Genomic DNA, 13,330 nt, shown 5'->3' with positions numbered 1-13,330 from the left:
CCAAACATCAGATATTGAGAGTACCACACAATAAATGTATTTCCTTTTCACATACTTAAATTTGTTCCTTTATAACTTTAATACCTCCTTGTTCTTGTACTGTGGAGGAAAAAAGCATTAGTACAGAGCTTGCTCACTCTGCCAATTGTTACAGTTATCTAGTCATTTTAAAATGTTTGGTGCCTGAACTAAGGCTTTTAAGCACATATTTCAGTTCATTGGCAGGGAATAGCTGAGACTTCTGATCCATACTCTAATAGCTTCTGAGAGAGCTGGACCTCTTTGCACTGCCAGGGTGGCACACAAGGACAGTAAAACTGACCTAAGTGGGCAGCTGAGAATTTTCCTAGGTTGGGGCAGCTGTTATAGCCATCTCCTATGAACCCCAGGGTGTAGAGATGTGTCAGGGGCAGGGCTTGTATGGTGGCAATCTGGACTTCAAGGCCTTGTCTCTACTGGGTGTGGCGGGGAGGAGGATGGAGTTGAAGGGTGTGTTAACTCATAACTCGAGTTAGCTAGTTAAAACCCTAGTGAAGGCCAAGCAGCTGGTAGTTTTCACAACAGTTTGCCGGTCAAGGTAAGACTATGGAGGAGCCTAGGCTTCAACTTGACCTACTGAAACTACAAGTTGCCCTGTCATTACCTTAACTTACTTAACACGAGGTAAGATCATATCACTTTACCTAGGGAAGTCAGGCTTAGTCTTCAATGAGTCTGAGTTTTGACTTGCAGGTACCTGCTAAGTAAAGTGTCTAATACTAGACACTTGAAAAAAATTCACTTACCTGAAGTGTTTGTTCAGTGTTGTCAAAGCTTGACTGAAATTTTGGACCATTTTTGTCAGCCTAAAAGGGAAACATGTTATAAAAGGTTAAAGATAGACAAATTGAATGAGCCATTGCATTGTATAGACTGCAGTCATTTATACCTTGTGTGCTAAATTTTTAACTTGTTACCAGATACACTGAACAGATCATTTTAATAAATACTTATTAAATAGTAAGCATGTACCTTGATATATTCCACTTTCAAAAGGTCTAATCCAGGTCCATCTGAAGAGCTAATTAAGTGAAGTGGTCGTTTATCTGTAACATACCAAGTAAGAGCATATTAAGAAGTCAGCTTTCACAATATTGAAGCAGGCAAAGAAATGATTTTATGAAACCCTTCTCCTCTAACATTGTTTTCTATTTAACACTTCAAATTGTGATGCTGCCTGAAGCATTGTGCCAATAACCTAGAATCCATATTTACATTTTGAGTTGAACGTTTAGGCAGGCAATGACAAGTCAACATTGTCATTAGACAGGCTTATACCTTTTCTTTTTGCCGTATTTAAAATACTTATATTGAAGAATAAGAATATTAAAACATTTAAAGGGCTGTAATTTTCAAAAAAGGTAGGTGCCAAACTCATATTAGACGTCCATGTGTGCTGGAGACTAATGTTGATATGTGCCCCTGAAAAATGTTTCACAAAGCATTCAGTTGGAAAAAAAAATCACGACAAATGTAATAGGCTCTGCTTCAATATCTCAATACTGAATCCTTTCTTTATCTGTACAGTAGTAAAGACAGTAACATGGACAAAATATACAGTATACACCAAAATCATTAATGAACAAGTATCAGGAAGATTGGAAGAGGCCCTGGAGGTTTTTCGCCTTCCTCTGTAGTGTGCGGCATGGGTCACTTGCTGGAGGATTCTCTTCTCCTTGAAGTCTTTAAACCACGATTTGGGGACTTCAATAGCGCAGACATAGGTGAGAAGTTATTTGCAGGAGTGGGTGGGTGGGTGAGATTCTGTGGCCTGCATTGTGCAGGAGGTCAGACTAGATGATCATAATGGTCCCTTCTGACCTTAACATGTATGAATCTATGGAAGTTCTTCTAGGGCTTGAATTGGGCTAGCATGCACCTAGACTGACCAAAACAGCTCATTTATCAGTGTGTTCTGTCATTTGTCTGTTTTGTTTAAAGTTTTCTTTTCCCTAATAATAAAACACCCATGGTTAATAATTGTGATTATTTTACTTGGCTTCAATCATGGTGTCACGTAAGGTATGTAAAAGAATCACTGGAGACTAAATAGTAGGAATCATAATGCCGGAGGATAGTCTCATGAATTAGCTTGTAACAAAGATTCCATCTTTTGATTTGATTTTCCCTGAATTAGCAAGAGCTAGGCTACCACGTCTTGCTTCTCTGGACCAAATTTAAATTAACCCCCTTCCCACTCTTCAACAGATACATTGCCACATATGTATTACTAAGAAAGGTGACTTCCTTTTCTAGGTATCTTCCTAAAAATTTGGATGCGTGTCGAAGGGTAAGGGTCAGATTTTTAAAACTTGACTTCCACTATTTTGCAACTACAACTTAGATATCTAAATTACTCATTTACTAGATAAGCACAGAAAACCAGATGGATGTCTTAATGGCATCAACTGTGCCGGCACATAAGTTCCATTATTTGGGCCCACACAACCGCAGCCTCAAAAGAGAAGGGGCTCATTCTAAATATCAAACCTAAGTGTCATACTGTAGAACTTTTCTCTGAAAGCGTAGGTATCAAGTCGAAACCTTGATACAAAAAGGTTTAACTATGCAGTCTACTAAGCAGAGACATGATTACTTTTATCCTCCATTTTGTTTTATTATTTTCATTACCTTGAATTTTGTGGTAATCCAAGCTGATTTTCTTTAAGTAAGATACAGCTGTTAAGTCGTATGTTCTGACTGTAGCTTCTGTTCCGAGCTGCATTACATTAAATACAAGTATTGTTTCCTCTATTTTCTGTTGCTTTGTGAGTTCTAAAACCACCTACATGAATGAGAATTACACAAATGTCAGTAATAGAGTGGTATCTCTTTTCATATCTGATGTTCCATTTTTTATTAATCAGAAAGAGGAAAATAAAATTGCTGCTAATTTTACTGTCTTATTTTCCTTAACAATTAGCATTCTTGCACAAGAGTCTGAAAATGAAGGTGGGCTGTCAAGATCTGAACTACTTGAAGCATAATGGAACCGGGGGGGGGGGAAACACGACATTTCTAATTCTTGGTAAACCAATATTTTCAGTAGAATTTTGCTGTTACAAAGCAGACTGAAACTCCTAGAGTTGGTTCTTTGTTAATGACTCTCCTGATGTTTCAACTTCCTCCTTCATACGTGGTATCACTATCAAGTTACTACATATGGAAGTTAGCTGGATTATGGTGCTAAAGTAAATGTATTATTTTCTGAGATTACACTTCATCAATGTATTGTTTATAAGACTAATGGGGGTGCACTTTGACATGTAATGGATCATATAATAACTGCTTTATAATGGCCTTCAGATTAAGAGAGAGTAATGCAATTTGAAGAGAGAAGAGTAAAACACATGCCTCTTTAATTTCAAACTTCAACTGAAGGTCTATGAACTCCTCATTAATAGCCTCTGTTTTGTTTTTTAGATCATGTCCCTCAGGTAGAGCCTTTTCAGTTAGTGAAAAAGAATTTTCAGCATCAAAATATTCATCAGACTCTAGGAAATAAAGACATGTAATATTTTTATGCTGTCTGTGGCACTGACAGCCAAATATAAAAACAAGCAAATGTTCTCTTTGCAACAGCTAGTACCTTGACATACTGATTTGTCTGTCATTATCAATTCTGCATTTACCTGTGTTTGAGGCCTCTTCGTGTAAGTATTTTCTAAATATGGTAATTACAAGCGCAGGATAGTTGTGACAATCAGGATCCAGACACCACAAGTTAACAGCCCATTGAATGACTGATCTCAGATTAGGAAAGCCTCCCATACACTAATTTACATTACGAAAGCTATTTTCTAAACAAAAAAGGCTAATTATTTATTTTTAAAAAGCAAGCTTAGTGTCTTAAGATACTATCAGCAAGATCTGCAAGGCCGCCTTAAATTTTGCAATTCATAGGTATGCACAGGTATTTATTGTCCACTGGACACTCATTTCATGATCAGAAACACCAAGCAAAGTTTTGTTGCTAAATAGACAATGGTTTTTTTTACTTTTAGAAATAGTTATAAATATTTTGTTACCTGACTCTACTCCTTCCAGCAATATTGAGGTGTCAAGTAACCCTTTCCTCACATCAGTAACCGTGGGGATAGCACGTACCTAGAAAAAAATAGCCAAGTACAGAAACTAATCTACCATAACTTTTTATGACTTCAGAATGTTCATTTATATTCTCATGAAAATCCACCCTACTTTTCAAATAAAATCTGTGGATAAGACTCAAATTTTAATTTGAGCTTTCAAGTCAACATATACACTGCCTATTCAAATAAGACTAGTTGTGTGTGCTCAAGTGGACTTTGAAGACTATCTTCATCATCATTTACAGCAACACATGAACATATTACTATATTTTTTTTTCAGATATCCTGTAGCTTTCTCTTACCTGCTAATATCGGCTTTCCATGAATACTAAATGAAGGAATGCACTCACTAAAAGTGGTTTTATGCAGTTATACTATCATGTTTTAGTTTGAGTTTACCATTATCCTAGTCAGTTTACCTTTGTGCTTTGAACTGACACGGCTGACATCTGAGGAAACGGAATGCTATCAATCAGATCAAAAATCCCCTTAATCTTTTGGTCAGAAAGCCTCACATGTACCAGGGGAAGGCCTCCTGAAACTTTAAACCTGTGGGGAGAGAATTAAAAAAACCAGCATTTTGTGAACAGTGTAATATTGGAATGAAGTTACATGTGAGCCAACTTTTCAGCAGATACTAAGAGGTTTACTAAATTTTAATTTTAGCATGTCATTAACCATTGGAGCAAAGAAGCTCATGATGCAGACATCTGCGTTCAGGGCCTGTTAGTACATATACTTATAGTTAACGCAGCCATAAAAAAAAATTCTATCAGTGAAACTATATTAAACACCCAAGCTAAATGGAGATTTTCCCCCCCACTATTGAATTTCACAGATAACCCCTTTCCCCTGCCTTCCTATTGAAGCCCAGGGGGCTAGTCATAACTCTCTCCTCCTCTCAGCTCCTCCTTTGTGTTAGCCATACTGATGGCTGGAGAACAATGTAAGATACTTGCCCGAAAATCCAGAGAAACTGCCTCTACATACATTTTACGTATTCAGGTCACTGGTTTTGCTCTTAACTTGTGATATTTGTTTTTCTTGGAAAAGTTAAGATGTGGGAACAACCCACCCAGAGCTACTTTATTCAAAACACACTCAACTGCCACAATGTTCAAAAGTTTTTGTTCAGTAAACAGCAGAACAGTTTGTGCTTTTAAACAAAAATGTAAAGGAATTATTTGCAGCCTGAAACCGTGACCAAAAACACTTCAGACAAGATTTCCTTGAAAATTTTAATAGGTGGTATGCAAAAAAAAAAAAAAACAATTACTAACTTGTTCCTCAACTGTGGTTATTCGAGGTGTGTTGTACATGACCATTCCACTCTTGGTGTGTGCATGCCCAGAACACAGTGGTGAGAAATTTTTCCCTCAGCAGTACCCATCGGGGCAGCTCGAGAGCTCTCTGCTCTTGCATGCCTGTGCATATATGTATAAAAGGACAAGGTCACCACCGCCATCCTTCAGTTTCTTTTTGCCGGAAAAACACTGATGCAGGGAGGTAGGACAGCAGGTCGTAGAACGGACATATGCAACTCATCTTGAAGAACAATAGTTATGGAACAGGTTAGTAACGGTTTTTTTCCTTCAAGTGATTGCACATGTGCATTCCTCTCTTGATGATTCACTAGCCATGGAAACAGGTAAAAGGATCTGAGCCTATCTGCACAGGGACTAAAGGACAATTCGCCCAAATCTGGCATCATCCTGAGCTTGCTGAGTGATGGCATAATAGGAAGCAAACATGAGCACCAAAGACCAAGTTGCCATCTTACAAATGTTTGAGATAGGAACTTTAGCCAGGAAGGCTGCAGAAGCAGCTTGCTATCTCATTGAGCATGCTATCACTCCGCTTGGCAGGCTAACATTAGACAAATAGTAGCACAGGCGGATACATGAAGTTATCCAAGATGATATGCTCTGAGAACGAACTAGGAGCCCCTTCATTCTGTCTGTGATCACCACAAAGAGTTGGGAAGACAGATAGAGAACTGTTTGGACCTGTTAGGGTAGAATGCCAATGCTCTCCTAATAACCAGAGTATGTGCAGCCTTCCTTTCAACTTTATCTGAGTGCAGTTTGGGGCCCACAGCTCACTTACCCTCATAGTCATGGCCTCCAAAAATGTTACTTTCACTGAAAGAGACAATCAAGAGCAGGTAGCTAAAAGCTTAAAAGAACGAACAAACTTTTACGGTATCAAGTTTAGGTCCCATGAGGAACAGGATCTCGTACCTGACGATCTTTCCAGGTCTTTCAAAAATGTTTTGATATTCTGTTAGAAAAGAGAGAGCAGTCAGCCACCTAAGAGTGGAAGGCTGAGATAACTACTAAGTGGACCTTGATGGAACTAACAGCCAATCTATGTTTTAGGTACAAAAGATAGTCCAAAATATATTGGATTGAAGAATGTATCAGCAAAATTCCAGGCAGATGAGACCAGGCAGAGAAATGCTTCTGCTTAGAGGGTTTGTCTATACAGTAACTCGACACCTGCAACACACCCTGGTCAGCTGGTTAAGGATTGCACAGCTCAGGCTGAGGGGCTGTTTGATTGCTGTATAGACTTCTGGGCTCGGGCTGGAGTCCAGCCTCCAGGTCCCTGTGAGGTGGAAGGGTCCTAGATCTCCGTCTCCAGCCCAAGCCTGGAAGTCTACACAGCAATCAAACAGCCTTGCAGCCCGAGCCCTGCAAGCCCAAAGGTGGCTGGGTTTTTTTTTGCTGTGTAGACATACCCAGAGAGGCAAGTAGATGTAGATGATCATTTTCTACTATGCAATAGCACATCTTAACCTCTTTTGAACACAACTGCCCCCCAGAGTCTAACCATGGAGCATCTATGCTGTTCGATGGATGTCTACAGGTTTGGGTAGACAACAGACAACCATGGTCTTGAGAAATAAGATTTTAGATGGTCTAGATAATACTTAGTCCTGCTGTGACTGCAGGGGACTGGACCAGATGACCTCTCAAGGTCCCTTCCAGTCCTATGAAATTTAATCCGGGTCCAATGGAAGCAGTATCAGCTTTTTCACTGAAAGGTACAGGACAGTGGAGAGTCACTGCTGCCTTGGCCACACTGGGACAATAAGAATGTTTCAGGCACAGGTGCAGTCTGATTTTTTAGTAGCACATTGTGAAGCAGTGGAATCGATCGCAAAGCATGCAGAAGATCGCTCCTTCAGACAACAGGAAAGTGTCCATTAGGGAACCCAGACAGTGACCCTGTAGGTAACAAAACTGTTGGCATCTCCTGTTTTATCTCATTGCAAACAGGTCTACCTCAGGAGCTGCACAGGGCTGGAAAATGAACCTGGTTCCATCCAGATAAATAGACAACTCATGGTGATTCATCAATGACCTGCTTAGGTCACCTGCCAGCCTGTTCTGCACTTCCAGAAGAAGCACTTCTTGGCAGAACAAGGATGAGCGGCCACCTCCTTGTCTGCTGAGATAGAATATTGTTGCTGAGTTGTCTGTGATACTGAGAAAATTGAAATGGGACAGAAAAACTGGGCACACTAGCCAGATAGTTGTCAACTCCCCTTACCTCATGAGTCAGGTCTTTTGCAGACTATAACCCCTAAAACTGAGGGGGAACCCAGATCAGCATCCCAACTTAAAGCAGATGCATCTGTTACTAGCATGAGTGATGGCTCAGGAGGACAAATTAACTCCTTCTCAAATGTTGGCAGAGTTTGCCCACCAGTCTAGTCTAGTCTAGAGAATCTAAAATGTGAGGTGCCCCTTGAGCACAGTGTTCACATAGTGACAGCTTGGCAAAAATACTGAGGCTAGCCAACCTTGTAGAATCCTGATATGTAATCTGGCACACCACACTACATATATGCATGAGGCCACAAGAAGTAAGAAGGAACAGAGGGGTGGAGGGAATGGCTTTTCTCTTTATACTGACACAGAGGTGTGCGACAGGGAAGAGTGATTGAACTGCCATGAAGGGTACCTCAGAGGAAAAAATTTCTGACAACTGTGCTTGGGATGCACCCACACCAAGAGTGTAATGTACTTGTGCAATCATTCAGAGAATAGAATAAATTGGTTAGTCTCTAAGGTGCCACAAGTACTCCTTTTCTTTTTGCGAATACAGACTAACAGGGCTGCTACTCTGAAACCTGTCAGAGAATAGATTATTGCAGGCCAGTAGGAACTGTGTGAGCATGGAGCATAGTCAGTGCAAATAGTATCTTCTGAGAATTTAGCTACCAAATGCTAACAAGTATCCACGTGCCATTTTTCAGAGGCTCACAACTAAGGCCAAATTTCCACAAGAAGGACAAAAAGCACATTCTTGACACGAGTGTGAATTCTCTTAAGTGCATGCTCTAAAGCATAGAGACGCTTTAGCAATTTAACATGGGCAAAAGAAGATGTTTTTCCTTTATCTGATTCTCACAAAAGGCTACATTGTTTTAGCTGAAACTTTGCTGCGGGCTAAGAATTTTGTAAACGCTCGATATGTCAAGTTTCATCCCAAATGATTGAAGCTTGGCAAAGTTACAAGCAACATATAAAGTGTTAGGCAGCCTTAATTATAAATGTAGCTACTGACTTTGCCGTAACAAGGAGAAAATTAAGTCTTCAGACTCCATCTTGTCCCACTGGGCTTCAGTGACAAAGCCCTTTTTCAATAAGAACAAATGACCAAGCAAAAATTAATTGTCTGATAGTGCTGATACATTACTTAGCCATTCTGAGGTCTTTCTCCACCATTGATTTGGCTAATTGCACATGCATATCCATAGGCTGTAATATGTGCAAAGCAGATGGATGCTGAAATCGAGCCTTCTTCCAGTCTTCACCTGAAGGAATGATTAACCAGTTTAAAAATTAAACTTCACAAGCTTTATTTTGTAATGAAGAGACAGTATAAAAATAATCCAGAAAAATCATTTAAGAATTACTTTAAAAAATCCAGCCCATCTAATGAACTGCAGAAACCTAAGTTCATATAGGCAAGATATTGCATGGATTTCCACAGGTCAGAAAACAGCCACCCCTAACATCATGCTTTATCAGCATCTAGCATGGGCCAAAACCAAGAAGTATTTTCACTTACAACTTTGAAAACCCAGAAGCAAGAGCTATGAACACAGCCATTATCAGTACGTCAAATTTCTTCTTTTCCTCACAATATTTTTCCTAACTTAAGAGTCCTCACATGTAAATCATCATAAAAGACCATCATATACATTTTGAGCTAGTCTGAGCTGTCTATTAATCCAAATAAACAAATTCATGAGCCTATCAATCGGTGCGGAATACTAAGTTACCTACCCCTAACTTACTTGCTAACACTTGAATGAATACAGCAATAATATAGATTTCCAGAGAACAAATGGGCATTTTTACACAAGATACCGGAAATATTAAAATAAAGGAAGTTTTACAGTTTTAATTTCTATTTTCTTTACATTATATGTAACTTATTTTAAGAACAAACCACTATCTACTAATATATAAACATTTTTATTGTTCTTTGATTAAGAAGTGATTATGCTTTAATACCTCTTCTGCCAAAAAGAAGTTGTACATTCTTGATTTCCACATCAAACGTGTCATAAGCTTTGTCCATAATCTCTTCCAAGGATGAAAAACTAGAAGATTGATGACCCCCTTGATTTATGCTGGTCAACTGGTGGGACAGATTGAAAGAAATAAAAGTACAGTATTTATACACACACACACTATATTATTCATTTCAATACTGTACAGGCAAAAACTACTAGATTTTTAAAGCCTGTAATTTTTGGTTTGACTACCTCAGAAGAGGTATTTTAGAAATATCAACGCCATTATCCTTAATAAAAATTAAGATAGCATAACTGAAAATAGAGCAAGTTCAGTAACATTTATTTTTATTTTTGTTAGTATATCATATTAGGTCTACAACAATATATTAGTCAACTTATATAGGACTTCAAGTTTCAGCTTTACAGCACCACCATAGCATCAACTTCACAGCTCCAGAGTAGCTCAACAGCTTTTCTTAAGTCTTATTTGTTAAATAAAAGGAAGACTACTTCGCTGAAAAATGTAGGTGCACAGTGCTTTATAAACAAGTGAAATATATGGCTTTGAAAAATCACATAGCTCTTACAGTTTAACTTGTTTGATATATGGAACCACATTTCACAAAGAATGAAATATAGTTCTTCTGGATGATTCTTATTCATGTGTTTATGACGAAGATTATGATGCAAATGATACTAGTGGGTTTACAAAAAGGTGTCTGACCACTGATCAGCACTGTTGTCAGTCTTAAAATGAGCCTCCTGTGAACAAATAATTGTATAATTTCCCTCTATCTTGAACTCAAATGAAACCAGAGAAAACCAACTGCATACCTGAAACGTACCGAAGTCCAAAATAAGTAGGTCTGACTTTTCATTGTGGAAACCGGTCTGTGGAACCACAAGATAGGATGGTTTCAGATTAATCCTCAAGTCAAGCACTTTCCGTGTTTCAATAATATGAGCTAGTCCTTAAATAAGGAAAAGAACAGATTAAAAGATGAAAATATATTCACATCTGTAACCAACAGGTATGGCACATGGAACAAACAATACTATACCAAGGTAAAAGTCATATTTTCACTGTAGGAGCAGTTACAGATTAAATGTGATCAATCTTTAATGCAGACATCTTTTTGGTTAACTTCTCTATATGCTAACATCTTGTAAGTTTTTCAGTCAATTTTTCAATTTATTGCTAGAAAGCATTCTATCTGGAGGTTAATCACTCATCTTTGTATTGACTCAAGAGAAACAGAACTCAAAGCAACTTTGAGTCAGAGATCCCATGGTGTGATGTTTATTCAAACAGCAATACTAATACTGCCTCGCAAGTAAGGCCCCCAGACTCTTGGCTAATATTTAAGGGTTCACTTATCAATGGTAGTTACTTTTATCTATTTACCTGTAGCAGTTCTTTCTTTAATTTCTTCCAACTTCATCAACGTGGCTGATGTTAGTCGTTCCAGATCCATTCCCTTACTTGTCTGGAAGAATTCCACCATTGCATTTATTGTTCTCTTTAAAAACAAATAGCATCAGTTTATATGCAATCATCCAATACACACTGCTTCCGTTCCAAAATATAAATTAAATATCAATTAAACTGAGATGGCAAAACATTAAGGCAAGGAAGAAAAACTACTTTGGTACAATATTTGAAAGGAGATGAAAAGGCAATGAGGTTGAGAGAGAACAAAAGGTATTCCCATACATTTCTAATTTGAATATTACTCACAGCATCATATATGATTTCCACAGGCTGTGATTCAACTATAAGGCTCTGGCCAGCAGTACTATCTTCTGGATTTGTCTCAAACACTATTTTAAGCAAAGATGATTTGGTATCCCCAATAGAAGCCACAAGAGAAGGCACGATACTTTGTTGTTTCAGTCCTGTTACATACCAGTGCTCAAGCTTTGCCTCCACTCTGTAAATGAAGACAAGAATTGTTTTAAATCAATTTGTATTGAATATTCAAGAGTATGTAAATGTAACAATGGAATACAAGCTGCAATTTCACTTTGCACCAACATGAAACAGGAAAATTCACAGTGTCTTAGACAAGATGTAAGTGAACACAAGACACAGGGGCGGCTGGCTAATCATTAGCCAGAACTGTCTCAAGAAGTATCCTAAATTCATAGGACTAACTGCATGCCAAAGGATTTTAGGAGATTCTTGCCTATAAAAAGGCATCAAAGAAATACCTTAGGTTAAACGAAGCTAAATAGTTTAAGTGACAATGCAGGCTACACAAAGAAAAGAATACAACAGGAGACTAAATTAAGCCCTGCGATTTTAATGTCCTTACCATCTACATTCAACTTTATTTCATTTTAAATTCAGGTTCACATTTCTCTTGTAACCGATTCTCTTATTCAGAGATAGTGCATTTACGCTAGATTAGAAAAAAAGTAATTCATGATTTAGGAGAGCCAGTTTGGAGCCTAATCCTGCAGATTTCAATGCAAGTTATGGACCCAGTCTTGCTCCCTTTGATACCAATGGAAGGTCTTTATTGTTTACTTCAGGAAACAGGAACCAGATTTCTGAATGTGAGATTCTGTTGGTTGGTTGCACCTTAGAAAAAAAAATACATGGTTTTTCTACAACTGTCTATTAAGATCTTCATTCAGTTTTAGTAGTAAAGACTTGGGAGTTTAAAACAGGAAAGTCCGTTTAGGCCCAGGTTCATAGAGATGTGATTTTTTTAAACCTTTTAAAAGAAAGGAGAATAGCTAAGGCAGATTAGATCCACCTTTTCCTTTATGAAATTTTATTAGTAAAATCATCACTTCCACATTTTTGAGCATAAGTCTCATTGCCAACTATACTTTCAAAAGTCTCCTTTTTTATTTTTGGGCCAAGTGCTAGTTGTGTGTCCCTCAATCTGCCCAGTGAAACCACATTACAGAATATTTTAAACAGATATTCTGTGAAATGGGGTTCTGCATAAAAGAAAAGTGGGGAGAAAAACAGAATCTGTTAAAATTACTTCTCCTACTCTCACCACCAATATGCTAACTTGAATTAGAAAAAGTGTGCACAGGTTCATTTTCCAAATGCAACATCTAAGGGTGAGAGTGTATTAGTTCCTCAGTGAAGATTCCATAGGACGTTTGTGGCAGAGCTTGGAAATAAACTCTGATTTGAGGACAGAACCATATCCTGGAAACAGGCCACGTTGTCCATCATAACTATTATTTCAAATCTCTGTATTTGATTAGGGCACCCTTTATCATAGAATCATAGAATATCAGGGTTGGAAGGGACCTCAGGAGGTCATCTAGTCCAACCCCCTGCTCAAAGCAGGACCAATCCCCAACTAAATCATCCCAGCCACAGCTTTAAGCAGGGTTAATCCTTTGTGAAGTGCTTTGAGATTTTCAGATGAAACAGAACTATGTGCAAAGCAATATTTGTCACTTTTTCAGCTAAAAGTAATCAAGATAACCAACTTAACTGGGGGTGGGCACTCTGGTCAGCACATTTGGCATTGACTGAGGAGCCAGGCTTGGTATTACTTTTAGCACTTTTTAACAATATATGGAATGAAGACAAGCTGCACATGTATGAACGGGTAGCATAAATAAAAGGTAATTATGTTAAACATTGAATGAAGCAGGGCTCCACAAGAGGCCTTTATTAAGCAAGCCAGCA

The 13,330-nt window shown here is 38.3% G+C and overlaps 1 protein-coding gene across 1 annotated transcript in view; it reads right to left on the bottom strand.

Annotated features, from left to right (window-relative positions):
* The window catches only part of VPS13C (vacuolar protein sorting 13 homolog C), a 193,382-nt gene that overhangs the window by 125,674 nt on the left and 54,378 nt on the right, over positions 1-13,330 (bottom strand). Inside the window, exons 18-28 of the mRNA XM_084641188.1 lie at positions 11,405-11,597; positions 11,072-11,186; positions 10,501-10,637; positions 9,662-9,788; positions 8,838-8,955; positions 4,550-4,679; positions 4,068-4,146; positions 3,394-3,533; positions 2,671-2,824; positions 1,012-1,085; positions 786-845 (exon numbers count right to left, since the gene is read on the bottom strand). Of these exons, the coding sequence (XP_084497314.1) occupies positions 786-845; positions 1,012-1,085; positions 2,671-2,824; positions 3,394-3,533; positions 4,068-4,146; positions 4,550-4,679; positions 8,838-8,955; positions 9,662-9,788; positions 10,501-10,637; positions 11,072-11,186; positions 11,405-11,597 (1,327 nt within the window). The remainder of the gene's footprint in view (positions 1-785; positions 846-1,011; positions 1,086-2,670; positions 2,825-3,393; positions 3,534-4,067; positions 4,147-4,549; positions 4,680-8,837; positions 8,956-9,661; positions 9,789-10,500; positions 10,638-11,071; positions 11,187-11,404; positions 11,598-13,330) is intronic.

This window comes from Lepidochelys olivacea (genome assembly GCF_965140295.1).
Source record: "Lepidochelys olivacea isolate rLepOli2 genome assembly, chromosome: 10".
Classification (NCBI taxonomy): domain Eukaryota; kingdom Metazoa; phylum Chordata; order Testudines; family Cheloniidae; genus Lepidochelys; species Lepidochelys olivacea.
The sequence above is the reverse complement of the archived record's forward strand: the minus strand, read 5'-3'. Positions and strand labels throughout refer to the sequence as shown.